This window comes from Dermacentor albipictus, chromosome 7 (assembly GCF_038994185.2).
Source record: "Dermacentor albipictus isolate Rhodes 1998 colony chromosome 7, USDA_Dalb.pri_finalv2, whole genome shotgun sequence".
NCBI classification, from domain to species: domain Eukaryota; kingdom Metazoa; phylum Arthropoda; class Arachnida; order Ixodida; family Ixodidae; genus Dermacentor; species Dermacentor albipictus.
In genome coordinates, this window is record NC_091827.1 from 51,230,048 (window position 1) to 51,249,798 (window position 19,751).

Consider the following 19,751-nt stretch of genomic DNA (forward strand, 5'->3'; position numbering starts at 1 on the left):
GTAAGAGGGGTGAACTAAATCCATCGTAGCTGCGGAATCGCGAAGCACTCGGCACTCTTTCCCGTTCACGAGGAGGTCTCGCATGTAAGGCTCGAGAAGCTTCATGTTCTCGTCAGTGCTGCATAACGACAAAAACACGACTTTTGTTTTTGTTTCTGGACACTGCGCCGAAAAATGACCCGGCTTCTGACACGTATAACAAACGCGCGCTTGCCTCGTCTCGAACCGCTTTCTGCGTTCGGCTTCGGCTGCCGCCGTCTCCTTACGTTCGGTCGGACTGCTTTCACTCGCGTCCGCACTACGTGTGTCCCCCTTTGCTCTCATGGGCGTGAACTTCGGCCTCTCAAACTTGGAGCCAAATTCACCCTTTTGACCGTCCTTAGCTCCGCGAGCCCGACGCGTCACAAACTCTTCGGCTAGCTCAGCGGCTCTAGCCACCGTACTAACGTCTGGCCTATCCAAGACCCAGTAGCGCACGTTCTCAGGTAACCGACTATAAAACTGTTCTAGCCCGAAACACTGCAGAACTTTCTCGTGGTCACCAAACGCTTTCTCTTCTTTGAGCCACTCCTGCATGTTTGACATTAGCCTGTAGGCAAACTCTGTATATGACTCACTTTTGCCTTTCTCATTTTCTCGAAACTTCCGACGGAACGCCTCCGCGGACAGCCTGTACTTTTTTAGCAGACTCGATTTCACTTGGTCGAAATCCTCTGCCTCCTCTCTATTCAAGCGAGCGACTACGTCGGCCGCCTCGCCGGGTAACAAAGTGAGCAAGCGCTGTGGCCACGTTTCCCGAGAGAACCCCTGCTTCTCGCACGTTCGCTCAAAGTTAACCAGGAACAAACCAATGTCCTCTCCAAGCTTAAACGGCCGCATCAGGTCAGTCATTTTAAACAATACTCGTTCTCCTGCACCGTGTGCCTGACTTCCATTACGAGCGCGTTCCATCTCTACCTCGAGACGCTTCATTTCCAAAGCGTGATCGCGCTCTTCTTTTTCTTTCTCTTTTCGTTCTTTTCGTTCAAGCTCATCTTTTTTTCTTGTTGCTCTCGCTCTTTTTGTTTCTCTTGTTGCTCTCGTTCTATCTGTTCTTTACGTTCACGCTCATCTTTCTCTAGTTGCTCTCGCTGTTGCTGTTCTTTAAGTTCGCGTTCCGGTCTTTTTGCCGTCTCCCTCTCCTCAATGGTCTCAAGGCATTCCGACAGCTCGTCATCCTCAGCTCCTAACTCAAGAATAGCCCTTAGCAGTTCTGGTTTTCTGAGTTTGTCTGAGACATCCAGACCCAACTCTCTTGCAAGCTCCAACAATTTCGGTTTGCGCAACGACTTCAAATCCATGGCTGCTCTGAATGCTGCTTTCTCTACTGCCTACTATTGCCTTGCCGCAACTAACCTGGCAGCAACGACAACCACAATTACCAGCTCTGTTTCTGACACTAACAAAAGCCTGGCAAAACTCAGAAGAAGAAAGTCCCGCACTCACCAAACCTCGCAGCCAAGAATTCAGCGCAGTCGTTCCGCTGCAGGCAACCAGTCATCACACAGGGCTCGTTGCACTGCTCCCGGATGGTCGTTGTGCTGCTCAGCATACAGTCAACCGCATATCTTCGCTGCTGGCCTCCGTTGTCGCGATCTCACCGCTGGCAACCAGATGTTGGAATCCCAGTGCTGACACCCGTTGTTGCAACCGGACCGTTGGCGCCCGTTGTTGCAAATGGGTCGCAAGCCCCAAGGGTAGCGTTGGCCTGGCGGCCTGGGGCACACTGGAAGCATCCGAAGGTCCCAGCAAAGCATGAGGCGACTGCTAACAGAACAACTTGTTTATTCTAGCATCGCAAAGAGCGGGCGGTCAGGTCGACCGAAGTAGAGAGACGGGAGAGCACGTTCCTCAACAGAAGAAATCGGAGCCTCTCTCCTGGCGTCCGGGGGCAGCTGCTCTTATAGACAAGAACGGCACCGAGAGCGGCGCTGCTGCGCCGGCGTTGAGAGCGCCGCATGCGGAGCAAAATTCTATTAGCCGGTGGTACCCCTCTCCCATCTCTCGTTCGCGCCGCCTTGATTGCCTCCTGCACTGCGCGTGTTTGGGCACGTTTCGCGCCGCGCGCGGTGTGTGCGCGTGGACATTTCTTTCGAAGGGCGGTGTACAGTCTCTCTCACATTTAGGGGAAAACTCGAAGCGCATTGCATCGCGATGCGGCGAGCGCTTGAGTCAAGCGGCGGCAGCAGCTCGCGCAGATGCTCGAGGGGCGGGATCTTGAACGGCGTCGTCTGCTACGGCGACGCACGCTGGCCGCATTGTCGAGAAACGTTCTACTGTCAGGTGCAGGGCGCTGATCACATCGTTACTGCGTGAAAGGAGCCGGTATTCTTTGCTAAGCGTTGCGCGACGCCCACTGATACGCCTCGAATGTAAGTTCATCGCTGCATGGCAGTCATAGACGACGTACTGATTCCATACATTCTTGACGGCCCGTTTCTGGAAGGCGACTATATATTCTAACGCGATAGGACGCCGATCCACACTGCTCGTGCTGTGCAAGAACTGCTAGAAGAGCGCGCAGTCACTCTCTTGGAGCGGCCGCCTCAATCCCCGGGCGCCAACATCATTTAAAATGTCTGGGGCTCGTTGAAAGTATCGCTGGCGCAACATCCCCTCTATCAGTCGCCCGAGGATAGGCTTCGATCCACCATCGTCAGTGACTGAGACGTGCAGCGAATGAACACATCCCTGATCAAGTCATTCTACACTTCACTGCCTTACAGGATGAGCGCTGTCATCGCTGCCGCTGGGGACATGACGAGATACTAACTGAAGTTCCGAGCGTGACGTGTCCAATTCCCCACCGGCGGGCAGGGTCTGTCTGGTGTAGCGAAAGATTATCGAGAAAAATCACTTCCAGCTCATTGTCTGAACCTAAAACGTTCATTTAATCGTGTCCGTTTGTTTCACCGTGTTCGACTCCCATTGTTGAGTGCTTTGTTTTCCTTTCGAGTCAAACAAAGACTGAGCACGTTGCGCGCACATCTTGGTGCGTTTTGTCGCTGCTCATTACGGTAGCACACACAGTGAAGAAATATACGTGCAAACGCTCAGTACTCCGGCCTTTCGAAAGAACAAATGAACCATGTTGTCAAAAGAAGTTTGTGGAACTCCATTATCGCCAATGAAGGATCAGAGTGGGGTGACGCACAACGTTTAGTAAAGAATATCAGCTCAGTTCCTGCAGTACAGATGAAATCGGTGCACTGCCCCTGACAGTACCACGCTTCCTGAAAATGCGGCCAGCGCGCGCCGCCGTAGCAGACGACGCAGATCACGACACTGCCCCTCAAGCGTGTGCGCCTGCTCGAGCTGCTGCCGCCGCACGACTCCGTTGCTTGCCGCATCACGACGCAATACGTTCCGAGTTTCCCCCCTAGTGTGAAACAAACTGCACACGCTATATTTGCCTTTAAAAAGATCGGTACGCTTGACGATTATTTTTATGGCTGCAATGCGGCGAAAGGGCAGCGTCTGCTTAACCATGTAAGGGACGCTGAGCCGGTAATTGGAAACGACATCGTATCTGCCGCCGGAAAAATCGTCAGCACATACGATGCGGCACATACGAGCTAAAGTCATTTTTGCAGTTTCTCACATTATGTTTGCTACAAATCCGTGTTGTCTCTGATGGCGACAACAGACTTCTATCGACACTGTGCGGAAATAAACAAGATATATCGCTGCATAGCTCAAGTACGACATGCGCACACAACTTTAACTAGTACGTCCCCTACAATATGGAATAGAGGCAGCAATGTAGACAGCTTGGTCATTTTTTAATAGTACTCAAGAGACGGAAGTTGAAAGTATTATTAATCATTCCTGCTTCAGCAATGCCAGCGCGACCAAGACGCGGGTGTGTATCGTCCAGTAACCCGATCGATCGGTGCAGTGGTGAAGCGGGAATGAACTCCGGTCATGTTCAATGCATCATGCACATATTCAATTTCTCGGCACGCGTGAACTTCGGCCACTGCTAGCGCATACAACAGACGTGGTTTCCATTCTTAGACAGCGCACACACAAACGAAACACGACAAAGAAGACAGGACAAGCGCTCGTTTAACTTAAAGTTTTTATATGAATAAAAGGATTATGTACCGAGTAATTATTAATTTCACGTGGGTTACATATAGAAACCGTCATACACTCGGGAGTGATCAATGAACGAGCTGGCTTCGTTTGCCAGATGTTTACTTCGCTCGGCGCACCGCAGTAATCCATGTCTGTCGTCTGCTTCTTTCGTACCATTTTCTTGTGAATCGGCAGAATTTCACTGGTGGCATCAACCTTTTCATGTTTACATTGCTGTCGTGACAGTTAACAACACAATAATATCCGAAGAGGTGCCGTCGCAAACAAGAGACGTTTCGCGCGCAGCGCGATCTGAACGCGGGCGCGACCGTGAAGGGAAGCGGCGGCGGAAACCCCCGTTGGAGATAAAATCGCTCCGCCAGGGGAGAAACGAGCGCTGGCGTCTAGGATGAAACTTGGCGTGCGGTCGTCTATACTCTTGGCGTCGCGGGCAAGAAGGAAGGTCACGGGACGACACCACGTGACAGCGGCGACGGACGGACTGAGAGACATGTAGAGACAAGGAGGTGACGCATCAGCCGGGCCGGCGCCGGTCAGACCTCCTCGCTTCACACTGGGGGGGCTCCTCTCCCCGGCTGCCGCGCTTTGACAAGCGTGGGCACACACACGCACACACAAAGACACGTGGCACTGAACATGCCGGGACGCGCTCGGCGGAGATGCGTCGCGGCCGCTCCGAACGGGCCAAAATGTCCGCCGCTTTGAACGAAGCCCCGCCGTCCGTTGAATCCGCGCCGGCTACACCGCGCGTCATAGGCGAAACGTAACACTTCCCTCAAGGATCCCACCGGACGCCTCGGTCACTGGGCCCTACGGCTGCAGGACTACACATACACTGTGGTCTACAAGTCGGGTCGTCTACATCAGGGCGCCGACTGCCTGTCTCGTCATCCCGTTGATGTACCGGACGGTTTAGTGGATGTCGCACCGATCTGCGTTCTTTCGCTCTCTGCCTTGCAAGACATTGATGCTGAACAACGACGCGATGAGTCGTTACGCCCCATTATGGAACGCCTGCTCTCAGATCCGTCTGACCCATCCCTTCACATGTTCGTACTACAACATGGTACCCTGTATCGCTGCAACATGCTCCCCGACGGGCCCGAGCTCCTAACCGTCATTCCGTGTCATCTGCGACAGATTGTACTGCAGCAACTGCACGACATTCCCACCGCTGGACACCTTGGCGTCACGCGGGCCTATGACCGAATTCGGCGACGGTTTTTCTGGCCCCGTCTCAACTGCTCCGTCCGGCGCTATGTTGCCGCGTGTGAGTCGTGTCAACGCCGGAAAAGAGCTGCTGAAGCTCCTGCCAGACTCCTGCAACCTTTGGATATACCGACGGACTCTTTTTTTCACGTTGGTGTTGATCTTCTCGGACCATTCCTTATATCAAATGACGGAAATAGGTGGATTGCCATCGCTGCGCTACAGACGTCGCTGATTTCTTGCTTCACGACGTTATCTTGCACCACGGTACACCTCGTCAACTTCTCACCGATCGCGGCAGATACTTTCTTGCCAAAGTCATAGACGACCTACTTCGATCATGTGCAACTAAACACAAACTTACTACTGCTTGCCATTCTCAAACTAACGGTCTTGCCGAACGCCTGAACCGCACATTAACTGACATGCTAGCAATGCATGTTTACTTCGGCCATCGCGACTGGGACATTGCTCTACCATTTGTCACGTTTGCCTACAATTCTTCGCGCCACGACACAGCTGGCTGGCTATTCACCCTTCTATCTCCTCTTCGGCCATGAGCCTACTTTGCCTTTCGAGACTCTCCTTTCGACCACACTCGCCTCGCCGTCAGAGTACACTCGGGATGTAATAGCCACAGCGACCCAAGTACGCCAGATTGCCCGCATTCGTCTTTCTGCTTCACAGACACGCCAGAAGTGCCGTTCCGACCAGCGCCATCACGACGCGCACTACGAACCAGGTGCTCTTGTGCTAGTTAGTTTGGTATCCAACTCGGCATGTTGGTCTTTCGGAGAGAGAGAATAAACATTTTTATTGGGTGAATGCAGCTTTGGAGAGGCGTCCTCATTCCAGAATGCCTTGAGCTCGGGCCGCGTCCTGGGCCCTCGCAATCAGCCGTTGCTGATCCTCGAGGTCGGAGCTGGCCAAGGCTCGCTCCCAAAGCTCGTTAGTGGGGTAAGGGTTCGGAGGACTTAATGGTGCCGCTCTGTAACCCCTTACTATGTGCCTGAGGGACCCGGGCTCTGCGCAGAAGCGGCATTGCGGAGAGAATTGTGTAGGGTCTATGAGGTGATTTCTGGTTGGGTGGGGGAATGTATTAACCTGTAGAGCTCGGAGGAATCGCTCCTGCTTTCTAGGTAGTGACTTGTGTGGGGGTGCATATGTTCTGCGGGTTAGCTTGTAGTGTTGTGTGATGTCTTGGTACGAGACTAGAGGGTGCTGTTGGGGTTGAGGAACGGACTTCGGGATCAAAACCAAACTTGGGAGGGTTTATTTTACATTATATACAGAGAGGTGAGAGACAAGTAACAGTTGTACAGTCATTAAGGGCCGGCAGCAACTCGGACGCTGCGGCCCGCGGCAAGAAGTTCGAGAGAGGTGAATCAGGGAATCAGGGAATGCTCTGGTCTCTCTGGAATGCTTCTTTTAAACCCTTCGAGGACTGGAAGTCGCGTCATGTTTGGCCAATGGGAGAGTCCGCTCAGATGACGCCATTTTCAGCCAATGGTTGGCGACCGTATCGCGTTGTCACACCCGGCGGCTCTCTGCGGTCTTGCCTCGCAGACTTGCAATGCGCTTCTTCCAAGGCGGAGAATGGGGGGGTGCTCATGCTCTATTGTCCGAGGGCCCACCTGCTCCCGGTGCTACGGCCGCGCAGCGGTAGCAAATGTCTTCTTCAAAGGCGATGAAGAGGTACGCTTGGGCCTTCCCGGCACGTCCGGCTGTCACGGCGCATTACCGCCGTCTTGGTTTGGCACCCACTTTACTTTCAACAATGCCGTGCTATCCCTTCGCTTTCTGGAAAACTCAAGCATTGAATAGCTCCTCGGCGGCACACGACCTGGGGGCCGCAAACCTGTTTGCACGTGTCTTGTGGCCTTCAACTTGTTTGCACGGGCGCTCCTCTGGAATGTGCTTTCCTGCTTCTGCATTCCTCAATTAGCTGTGCTGCGATTCGATGTGTTCTGGGGAACTCGAAGTAGCCTCAGGAAACGGCGCCATATCTAACAGTGCATGCGCTCGGGTTCAGATTCCTCGGCGTCGGCTTGGTGGGTCAGATCTCGAGACACGTGGTTGGCGACTTCGTTGCCAGGAATGCCTTAATGAGCTGGCGCCCAGATGATCATGACTGATCTCGTTGGCGGCTTTTGATTGATGATCCGGAGAGTAGTGGTATGAATTCTGCCGCTAGCAAAGTTGCGGCACGCCTGTTGGGAGTCGGTCATTATGACTTCAACCTCTGTTTGGGAGAGCGCGAGGGCTATGGCCGCTTTCTCGGCTTGGAGGGGATTGTTTCGTGTGAGCGAAATGCTGCTCCGATGTTCTGTGTTGACGACTACGGTGGCTGTTGTGGCTGCGCGTCTGGAGTAAGAAGCCGCGTCCGTGTAGGCTGTAGAGGGTAAAGTCCCGTATCGCTTGTGTATGGCCAGGGCGCGTGCCTCCCTTCGCTCTGCGTGGTGCACTGGGTGCATATTGCGAGGTAGAGGACGTACGGTGATGTTTCTCCGGATGGCATGGGGTAAGCTCAGTCTGAGGCAGCAGATGGCTCAGAGGGGCAGAGAGCCGCAGGCGTAAGAGAATGGACCTCCCTGCTTCCGTAACCGCCAGCCTTGCTCGCTGACTGGATAAATGTGCCTCGATCAGCTCCTCGGCCGTGTTGTGCACACCTAGTCGTAGTAGGCGTTCTGTGGACGTACTGATTGGCAGGCCCATCGCCTGCTTATATGTCTTTCTGATCATTGTGTTGATTTTCTTGAGTTCCGTCTCGTTGAGTAGTGCGTATGCAATTGCGAAAGTTTTCGAGACACGACGAAGGCTTGGACAAGCCGAAGCGTGTCCGCCTCCCCCATGCCTCTTGTCTTGGTTGTTATTCGCCGGATCATGTGCATAACTTGGGCTGTTGTATTCTTAAGCTTTTGAATTAATATTGTATTGGTGCGATCCGACTGGAAAACCATTCCCAATATCTTGATGCTCCGAGACGGAACGATGGCGTGTCCCTCCAGTTGTATGTTGATAGTGGGCGAGTCGGATGTGTGCTACTTTCGTGGTGAGACCAGGAGTAGTTCCGACTTTTGGGGGACGCAGCTGAGCCCGCATGACTTAGCATAGTCGCTCACCACGTCTGCAGCTTCCTGCAAGCGGTTCTCCATTTCCCTAATGGACCCTGTGGACGACCAGATGGTAATGTCGTCGGCATATAGGCCATGCCAGATCCCTGGGATGTTATCGAGGAGCTGCGGTAGGCCTATTAGGGCGATATTGAAAAGTAGAGGGGATAACACTGCGCCCTGTGGTGTGCCGCGCATGCCCAGTAGGTGACAGGTGATCCCTGTCACATATGAAGTGTCTCCACTGGATGCCACAGTGCTTTCACCTCTCTCGGACATCATCCCCGTCAGCCGTCTCAAACCTTACGTTTCTCAGACCGATCAGTCACACCATTAAGGTGCTTTTTCCGAGGGGGGTGATGTCACAGTCGGTAATGTGGGAAGATGAGGACGATGATGGTGGCCTTGGAGACCACGAAGAAGAGTTTAGTGTTTGCTGCTCTACGCTTGTTGGCTCGGCCATTAAAAGCCATCTGTAAATAAACGCATGTTTCTTCCTTCCCGTAACAATATGATGCGTTGATGTTGTATTGCACCCCGCACCCCTATGTAATGCCCTTCAGGGCCTTTAGGGTAGCTAAGTAAATAAATAAATCAGGGAGCCAGTATCAACACTATTGAGGGGGTGTTTCCTCTACCACCTGAGCTAACCAGGAGCTAGCACTCATCCTGAATGTGTCACTAAGCTTCCTTTATACCATAATATTTTCCTTTTATCTAAATCATATCTTTTTCTTCTTGTTTGTTCAGGTGTTTCTGTATTTGCCAATGATATTGTGTTGCACCCCCTCCCCCTATGTAATGCCCTTCAGGGCATTTAGGGTAGCTAAATAAATAATAAACAGTAAAATAGGGGTCCAGAATCAACAATATTCAGGGGGTAGTTTCTCTACCACGGAGCTACCTAACCAGGAGCTAGCACCCCTTTCTTTCCACTTCGAAACTTTCTTGCTGGTAAACACGTATGTGTTTTCTTCAAAGTTTTCTACATCTCTCGAGTAGATGACAGCTAGTTACCTTTTCCTATTATGAAGAAACTCCCTCTGCTACCTTGCGGATTTTTGCAGAACCAATTTGCAATAAGAGCCCAATTCATCCCCCTCATTCGCTTTCATCACGCTTGAAATGTAGCGTAGGAGTATGACAAAAACCCTGTTCTGTGGACAGAAATAAAATTTCCAGACTACAAGTTCACTTTTCTGGCAATATTTATTTTCTAAAGAAATTCTCCAAGGCTGCTCACCTATTTACACAACACACACAACAGTCACATGGCCTCAGGGCATTTATAATGCGTGCACGTACATACAAACAGAAAAGTTGGCCCGTGAATGGCCACAGAAAGATGACACTTCAAACAAATGTCCAAAACAAGCACAGAAAGCCACACATATATGAGGTGAACTTATATTTTATGCTACTATTCACAATAGCAATAAAGCACTTGAATGATAAACTGGAAAGAAAAGCATAAAAGCAGCAGAGAGAGACCACCGGTCGTCTTCATTACCATCAGCGGTTCAAACAGCATTATAGCGGCTGCTCAAGACCGACTTCACTGCAGTCAATGCCTCTCATGTGAATGTTCAACATGTACAAAGTTCCTGTGACTTCTATTTCTTTGCATGGATTGACAAGCCAAGAATGAGCTTACCTTGTTGATTATTGGCTACCTTGGCCCAATATGAGCTTAGAGTTGTGGCTTGTTAGGTCTTCACAATCTCAAGCATCTTTTGCGAATGAGAAGCACTTTTGAAGTAGTAGTGACTTCCAATGTCTTGCATGAGATGTGAAACATGTCAACAATGTGCCTGTTCGATTGCTATCTTATACTACTTTTAATATAATTACCTGGAAGGATTTACATTTTATAGGCCGTTATGATAGCGAGCTTGTTCGCGAATACAAACGAATACAAACGTTTCACCGCACCATGAAATTTTGAGCGATTACATATGTACAAACTAAGAACTGATTCTTCTCGAACCAGTTCAGGTTCACTGAATGCCAGTCACGTTACATTTTCTTTTTTTTAAACATTCATATTAATTCATAGCCAATAGTAACTTTAGTTTTACGTGAAACAAACCTATTTGGGGAAAAGGAATTCTCGGAAACAAAAAATGTATCCTGTAAGGCATCATGTAGTAAAGAGGTCACAAAGCTCGTTGTCTGTCCATTAGTGAAGTCAATAATGACTCAAGGCTGCACATCTAAATGCTCTTCTTAGAAGACAAAACAGTGATATTGATTTATTGCAGTAAGCATTGAGAAATTAGGAAGTTAACTTGAATAAGAAGTATACCTATATTAATAGCAAGCATATATATTTCTCTGCATTTTATTTTGCTCATTTCTATGTGCATTATTTGGGTAGCTATGGCTTTAGTTGGCCTGTGACCCCTTCTGTCCACAGCCCCGCACATCGAAACGGCCTTCAATACTGGCACGTAAAGATTTCCGCAACACATGACATCTAGCCAGGGCGGTTTTTGGAAGAAACATACTAAACAAAAGCAGCATATATGAAGACAAACGACAAGGCTAATAAACATATAAACTCTGCAGTTTTATGGAAGAAAGTTCTGTCAAAAATTTTAAAAAATTTCAACACTGTGGTGTCCTAAATCTTTTAGTAACACGACGAATGGCTTGCATATGACATGGATGACGCCATACGAGTACCGCATTTATGGATTCCACAGGACCATAAAGATAACAGCATGGAACAAAAAGAGCAATCTTTTACGGTGTCAGCGATTTCCAGCAATAGCGGCCATGACAATGAAAGCACGTGCTATCAGTGTGTTATAGATGGGTTCTGTCTTGATTACAGCAAACCAACTTTATAAGAAACATGCATTGAACAAAAGCCTGCGAATGTTCCATTGCTCAAGATGTCGAGCATTTCTTCAAGACAGTAATGTGAGGTGTTTCGTGACAAATCGGTATTCTGTTACAGTGAATGTAATCTCAAACTCACGCACGAGGGAAACCAAATAAATTTTAATGAAGAAAAATGACCCATCCATACCGGAATGACAGAGTTAACAGGTGTAAGTTGTTCTCTGCATGCAAACATACATTTTACACACTAAGCAGGGTAAAAAATTATAGCAGAATGTTGCCTCCAGATTAAAAAAAAAATGTAGCTTGAAATGTTTTTAAACATTTCAGGACATTTAGGTCTCTGGGGTTGAATAGCATAAGTCAAATGATTTGATCCTATAGGCGTATGAAATCTAAGTTCATGACAATAAATACAGCAGCAGGGTTAACATGGATGAACCAGCCTGCTATTCAATGGCTTTAGATACTTCGACAAGTACTCATCAATGAAACATACACTATTGTATGGAGATGACTCTGTGATAGTGAGGCCAGCTGCTTGCACATACAGGAAGCATGAGCGGTAATCAGTAAGGGACAAACATTTTTGGACTGGGCATGCTGATTAAAACGTAACTTCATCATCCTAGCATGCAGCTGTAATTGAAGGTTGGACTGCCATTATTGCACACCAAACTTTGGCATGCGACATTATTCTGGAATGAAACACAAACCCAAGAAAATAAAAGTAGAAAGCATACTTTTCCATTTCCACAATTGTCAGCACGTGTGTGAAATATTCACAGATATTTAGCTTTGGGGCTACATCATATAAGGCGCCTAGTTATGCAAGGATCACGTAATGCGATTTGATGTAATTAAAAAAAAACAGGCATATTATTGCATTTCTGCGAATCAGCGTTTCATTCCAGCTTGACAGTACCAGTCATCCTGAGCTGTTTGCACTGGATGTGGCAATATTCAGCCTATTTTATGTGGTTTACAAGCTCTTGTTTCTAGCGACACACTGCTGCATTCGGAGGCTTTTTGTGTGTACAGCTTCGCCGAGATGTATGCCACAAGCAAGGGTGAACAGGACTCTGATAATGCTACTCCTAGTTTTCTTGTCATTCGTCTTCCTTACTTATGGCACTGCCTTTCTCTGTGGCTGTAAAAGCATGTACTTTCCAGCATGTCCATGCTCACACTACAACATGAATATATTACCACGTGGTTTTTCAAAGCATATTTGCATGAACCACCTCGCTAATAGACCCGAGACTATGCTAATGCAAGTCCACTTGTGAAATTGCAGCGCAAAACATCCGACGCCTGGTTGTGATTCATTACATAACTAGCTGTGTTGACAGTCAACCACGAAGCTTCCTTTTTTTTTCTATGCTCTCTATTTAATAAAGATGCTCATAAGCAAAGAACAGTGTTCGTGTCTTAGCACCAAGGTTGAAATTCTGTGGCAAATATGCTGGTTATTATGCAGGCAATGACTAATGTCAGCTAGCAGAAATTAACATAGGTAACTTGGCCATAGCGCTAAGGGCTTGGAAGTTATTTCCATACATTCACCATACTTTATATGAAAAGACTACGTCTTGTGTATATTATGTACTCATAATTACTCTATGCCATGCATGTGATCATGATGTAAGCTATATTATACATCATGCACAATGAGTGTAGAAGTATGTATTTTTCTACGCATGTAAAAAAAGCACTGTCCAACATTTATAAAAAGCACCACATTATTCTTTATGTCATGTGTGGTGAATAGACATGACTAGCCCAGGATCGTTGGACTTCGCATGGATAACTTGTCAAAAGACAGAAAATGGTGGACGAATATTAGACATCCATATGTACACAAAACGAATCTGTCCACAATGAGACAAATAATAGGTATCAAAACATGTAAAGACGTAAAAGGCTTATAAAATTGTGTAAAGTGCCACTGTGACAAGATAGTTCGATGGTCAAGGGACATTTTGGATTGGCATTCGCATTTTTTGGTGGCAAGTGTAGTTGGCAGTTCTTCAGCCTCCGTGTGACGCAAGATGTCCCCTTATAAATACATGTAAAACACACTATAATAAATGACATTGTATACCTTGTAAAAGTGAGTCAAAACATATCTGCACTTCTGTAGAATATTGCAATACAACTTCACAAACATAAATAAAGGATGCCAAAAAGGGCTTGCTTTGTTTCATGCTGATCTTACTTAACACTGCAATGTTTGAGCCGCTGAAATGCTCTGCTACGTTTTCACAATCAATAAGTTTTAAGTTTAAGCTTAAATTAAAATTTTGGCACATGCTTAGTGTTTATTTCCAATTTAAAGATGACATCCTAGTTCTCACTACAAGGTCCTAGAACCTTATATTGAATGCTTTTGTAGTAAGCACAGCAGTTAAAATTAGGCTGTGTGTGGTGGCAGTGCCTCTTTTACTAAAAGATCTTATGAAATTGTGTTGCTTATCAAATGAAGTATCTAAAACAATATTTAATGGCAGCAGAAAGACAGGGTAACTGTAGTAACCTGATCCCAGCTTTTCTGGTATTTGTGAATGCTGGGCAGAATTCGAGAATAAACCTGTCTAAATTTCTCATGATACTTGAACTCACACGTTAGATAATTGTTAATAAATGTTCATTACGGAGAGAAAAAGTGGCACCTACATTCATAATGCAGAAATGCATCAGATAAGTTGTTCTCCTCAAGCAAACAGTACCTTTGCAAACAAGCCGGCAACTACCCCCCCTTCCCTGAACCCCTCGACCACAGCAAAGGTATTCTGTACGATCATACCTTGAATGAATTAAACAGACAGGGCATACAGATAGCCCTAGAGAGGTGCAGAATGTCTCACATCCATACAGCAGTCTTTGACATTGACAATGTGCCTGAAATGGTGGACCTACCAATATGAATGACCATGAATCTGGACATGATTCAAAACAGGATGATGTATGCGGCCTTCAGACGGTGCTGTCTGCAAAAATGTCCCCAATCCTGACAGTGACCTCTGGGAAGGAAGGCCTACCTCTGGGTGGCAGCAACGCATTTACGATGCCAATGACTCCTACCATGGCCTTTGAAATAGCCCGGCACCTCCATCCCCACACCCTTTCCTAATTAGGCCCACTGTTCTGAATGACCCTGAATATCGAATGTGAATGCTAAGCAAGGTAGGACAAGGCATGCGGCTTTCAGACGTTGCTGTCCACGAAGATCTCGCCAATCCTGACGGCAACCTCCGAAAAGGAAGGCCTGTCGCGTGGTGACCGCTGCCAGCAGCGGTCCAGGAGCTCGGCGAATGGCGTTGGGGCGCTTGCAGGCGCCGTCCAGCGAAGCTCGGAACTCTTGAGCAGCCTCAACACCGTCGCATCGTCCTTGTCCGCGTGTGGCAGCAGGCCCTGGGTGAAGACCTCCCAGGCGAGCACGGCAAAGGAGTAGACGTCACTCTTCGTGGACCACTCGTCCTCGAACAGTGCCTCGCCAGGCGTCCAGCGGATGGGTACTGAGCGGTTTTGATGCATTGCGTACTCGGCGGCATACGAGTCACGGCACAGCGCCGGACAGCTGACCTTGATGTCGACCCGTGAGGTGATGAGGCAGTTGCGCGCCGCCAGGTCTCGGTGCGTGAAGCGGTGGTTGGCCAGGTGCTCCATTGCAAGTGCCACCTGGTGGCAGACGCCGATGGCCTGCGCCTGGTTCAGAGGCGGCGGCTTAGGACCTTTGCGTTGGCTGTCCTTCTGAGTGGCCAGCAGGAACTGCTTGAGATCGCCCTGGATGTGAATACAGTTCAAGAATGTCAAGCGCTGGACATGCGGTGAAGAAATAACGCGACGTGAGCTATTTTTGCATGGCCACCGGCTTGAGGGTATATCACGCGTTACACCCAGGACTCTACTCGTAATGATAACGCGCGATGCCCACCTCAATTTTGCATTTCAGAATGTGGCCATACAGTCGCAGTAGACTAGTGCTTATGAAGCTCTGCTGCTGCTCTCGAGCTCGCAGGCCTGGTTCCCGTTGCGGCGACAACGTTCCGATGCGGCTTAATACGAAAGTGCTTGTGTACACACATTTAAGCACACTTTCGAGAAAGGCACATAGCGAAAATCAACTGGAAGCTACCTGCTAAAGTGACTTTCTAATTTAGATTCTAGAGGACCAGCGGATGAAGCACAGAAAAGAATGACACAGAAATTTCGGACACTTCCCTGAATTCAGCCATCTGTCTAACTTAATAAGGAGCATTAAAAAATATTTAAAAACATCAAATGAATTTTAAGAATTTTTATTTAGCAACACTGAGAAACTGATAACACATACACTTACGACATTTAGTTGTAGCTTCCATATACAGCGTTGTGGCGGTATTTTTCCACCTATTCCGTTACCCTAATTGACAACTGGTCATCTCTACGCATCACGCAACCAACTTAACTCAGTTCTTCCTCTTAACTTCACCTATACATTACATCCGCTCGACCGGTTCGCTCATATACTGCCGCCTTCCCGTCTCTAAAACGTATCGTACCTATCATCATGCCTATATTCGGAGCGATGAGCTGTGGCAGCATCACGCACTCACCCAGTCAGTGTACTCCATGATGACCAGGAAGGGTTCGACGTCCCGTGAGACGCCCAGCAGGCGCGCGATGCCTTCGTGGCTCAACTTGTGGAACATGTCCATCTCGCGCTTGAAGTCTGCATGCGCCCACTCGTCGCGGGAGTGCAGGGCTTTGACCATCACGACCGTCTCGGCCTCGCCCTCGGTGATGTTCCTCGCCTTGGCCAGGAAGACGTCGCCGAATTCGCCCCGACCTGTGCCCGACGACCGGTCACGAGTAACGCGTTAAAAAGCAACTGCATTATTTACCTCAGCTGTGAAGTGCAGCTTATGGAGATGAATTATACTCCTCCAGTCAGTCCCAACTTCGTGCGAGACGTTTGCAATCATGCGCAAGCTCCCTGAACTGTGCTCAACAACAAGACAACTGTGAGAGCATTAACACAGCGACGACGGCAACGCCGTTACAACGATGAGGTCATGACGACCTTTACTCCGTCCACAGACTCCGTACAATGCAGCGAAAGCGTAGGCTAACCGGAAAAAAAGAACAAGTACAGCGCCAGCCCAATGGACGGACACTGGAATGATTAAGAGCATACAAATGCGCCCTCTTCTCCCTTCTCCAACGAATGTGGCTCTCTTGTTGCTGATTGGTGCACGAACCCTAGCATTCGCTGCACAGCACAAAGTTGGTGAGCACGAGTAAAGGTTGACGTTCCAATAATGTACATGCGTAAGTTGTACCTCTCTGGTATATTATATAACGATTCAGAGATCATGGCACAGCTACGCAATTTAGTCTCAGCATAATGCAATGGATGGACGGTAGGACACATCCCTTTCAGGCACTTTACTCTCACGGTTAAATGTCAAGGTCGCTACAAGGTCACGATAGTTTCGAAACTAGGACGTCGGCAAATGCCAGCGGTACGCAGCTCCATTGAGGAGTGCTTTTGTCTTGCATAACAAGCACGGCATTACAAACAGTGGCGAAGCCAAATAGGAGTTCCCCTTCCAAAATTTCTGTGGTAGTATGCGGCTTATCCAACTCTCCCTTGTCTGCTCACTCACCCTGTCTCCGGTTAAGTGCATGCGCCCTCTCATGAAAAAAATTCTGGCCTCGCCCCCAATTACACATACTTAAAAAAACTCAGTTTTTCCAGTAAGATGAAGCACCGTATGCGATAGCAAATTAGGAGATAGCTATACGAAGTAAGGATAGTAGCTTTACCGGCTGTTTCAACTTGTAAACATTCGCTTAATAACTAAATTTATAACTAAATAACACAATGATATAATGTGTAAGCGCGAATGAACAAGGACGTACAAAGAAACAGACACACAGAGACAGTGCTGTCTCTGGGTGCCTGTTTAACTCTAAGTCCTCGTTCAGTTGCGCTTACACATTCTATCATGGATTCAACCCAAGTAGCCTGCCAACATGTTTTAACTAAGTTAACCAGCACGGTGTCATGCGCGCACAGGTAAACATTACATTTCGCTCTATGTGCGCGGAAACTCGCTGTGAAAATGCTGGAGTGAGGAACTGGGGCAGCAACAGCGATCGAATTGACCTTTGTGCATATCTCGCTTCAGTGCGAACGCAACGTCGATATAGTAACAATAATACTTTATTGCACAAAGTACAGCGCATACGAAGCTACTGGCAGCACGCACACTCTGCAAACATCGCAGATCGCTTTCAAGATGAAGGCCACGCGGCCGCGCACTTTGTCCACGTCGCAGACCGCTTCCAAGTAGAGTGTCTAGTAAGCTCTACTTTCAAGATACGGCATCCACACGGCCGAGCCGTAAGCAGCAGATGCCGGAAAGCACGCCACCCCCTCCCTCACCTCAACCCCGCACCTCGCCCGCGACAAGAGAGGGCGCGCTTCTGGCCCGCCTTCCTCGTTCGCACACGCGAGATTGCGCCGCGTTCGCCGGCTCACCCTCGCACGCTTTCACTCGCACATTCAGCATACGGCGCGCGACAACGATTTTACCGCCCTAAAGCCCAGACCACACGAACGCGTGCGGACGCACGCAAGCTCAGGCTCACGCGCTTGCGCAGACGGTGCGGCATGGCTGCTCGTACGCGTCGAAACGCGGCGTGATACCGCGGAACAGCTCCTCTCTGTTATCGCGCGCTTGGGCGGCGGACGGAGTGACTGCTCGTCGCACTCCTATATATTTGCATGTAATGCAGGTCCTAATCAGATTTTTTTTTTAATGCGGAAAGATCAAATGATCTATCGAGCGAAAAAGCCGGCGTCTGTAACCGTGAAACGGCACCTACTTTCCCATTGGCTGCGACGCCACGTCACGAGTGCGCCTCGACGGAGCGGGGCGGGCGAAACGGTGTTGCGTGAAGGGAGAAGGCCTCGCCGCGACGCCACGTCACAAGCACGCCTCGATGGATCGTATGCGGCGACGGGACGCCGCGGGGGGGAGACGGGTTGTCGTGGGCGAGGCATGCACTCGCGTGACGTACGCGTACGGTTGCCGCCGTCTCGCCCTCGGAAGCCGGCGCGTGGTGCCCGACCCAGCACCGCAGGCGGCGCTGCTGCCTCACTGGCTCGGGAAGCGAGCGCCGCTACCGCCTTCCATCCTTGGTGGCCACTGCTGCCTCCTCGGTCTCTCGTCGCGCAGGACGTCGGTGGCATGCGTCACTGGAACCCCAGGATGCTGCTGGCTCGGGCAGCACGTACCGCTACGGCAGATTACTCACAGCGCAAAACTCGAAGGACCACTCAGCGGCGTTCAAGTGCACATTAGTGTTTCGTATTCACAACTCGTAAGAAGTGCTTAGGTGTCCTCGGATTTTCTTGTTCGCGCTTCACGTAACAAAGATTTCCAAGTCGCCCTGGATAATTACGTGCGCAGATGCCGATAAGCGTTAGCCCACCAACAACACTTGGTCACCCTAATAAAGCTACTCTACTGACCTAACAGGCGCCGGTCACGTCGAACAAAAAGCAATCAACTCACCGAGCAGCATCATGGTGTGCAGGTCCTGGCGAGGGTAGTGCAGCTTGTCGTACGAGTTCCGACTGCGCCTCGAGTGCTGCGAGTGGGAGCCCGAGCTGTGCGAGAGCGCGTCGGCCGCGTTGCCGTCTTTGCCGTCGACCGCGCAGCCGGCGATGTGCGGCGCCACGAGCGAGTCCCGCGCCGACGCCGTCACGGTGACCGCCTTGTCGCGCATCTCGGTCGGTGCGATGTCGTCGTCGGGCTTGGCCACTGGAAAACGTTCGAATGCGCTCGGACCAGACGGGCAAGTTTCTCGTTGCACACGGTGCACCATTATGAAACACATTTGGAAGAAGACCACAAGCAGCGCGGTGTGGGCGCTGCCGTATCACTCTGGCGCGAGATTCGAGCTCCAGGCATCCAATTTTCGCCAGCACGCTTACGCACGTACTATCGTGAGCAATATGAGCAGGAACACGCGAGCGCGTGGGAAATAGCCTCGAAACCGACGTGGGGCGATGCGTTGCGGCCGCTGTAGGAAACAAAGTGGAAAGGGCGCCGCGGTTCCGCCAACTGTCGGCACTCCCGCCTCACTAGCGTTGCTGCGTAACGGCACCGGATTGCATGTCACCGGGCGCTAGCGATGATAAGGCGGTTATGGCATGCAGAGCGTGGACCGCGCTGTCTGTAGTTCAGCGCAAAATACCGCTGTTAACCTTTTTTGTTCCTTTTTCTTTGTCTGAGTGTGCGTATGTGGAGCGGTCAGACCCGACTCTTAGATATTTGCGACCATGCGACAGGGAATATTTTCTGGCCGACATCTTAAAAGGACTATCGTAAGGCCAGTCGCACCTTTCATGGAAACGTTCGAATCTTTGATGAACAAGAAAAGAAG

General features: G+C 49.6%; 1 protein-coding gene across 1 annotated transcript in view; it reads right to left on the reverse strand.

The window, feature by feature from the left end:
* Positions 1-11,446: 11,446 nt before the first annotated feature.
* The window catches only part of LOC135910171 (inactive tyrosine-protein kinase 7-like), a 173,864-nt gene continuing 165,559 nt past the window's right edge, over positions 11,447-19,751 (reverse strand). The window contains exons 11-13 of the mRNA XM_065442222.1: positions 18,878-19,126; positions 15,908-16,140; positions 11,447-15,095 (exon numbers count right to left, since the gene is read on the reverse strand). Coding sequence (XP_065298294.1) covers positions 14,517-15,095; positions 15,908-16,140; positions 18,878-19,126 — 1,061 coding nt within the window. The 3' untranslated portion in view covers positions 11,447-14,516. The remainder of the gene's footprint in view (positions 15,096-15,907; positions 16,141-18,877; positions 19,127-19,751) is intronic.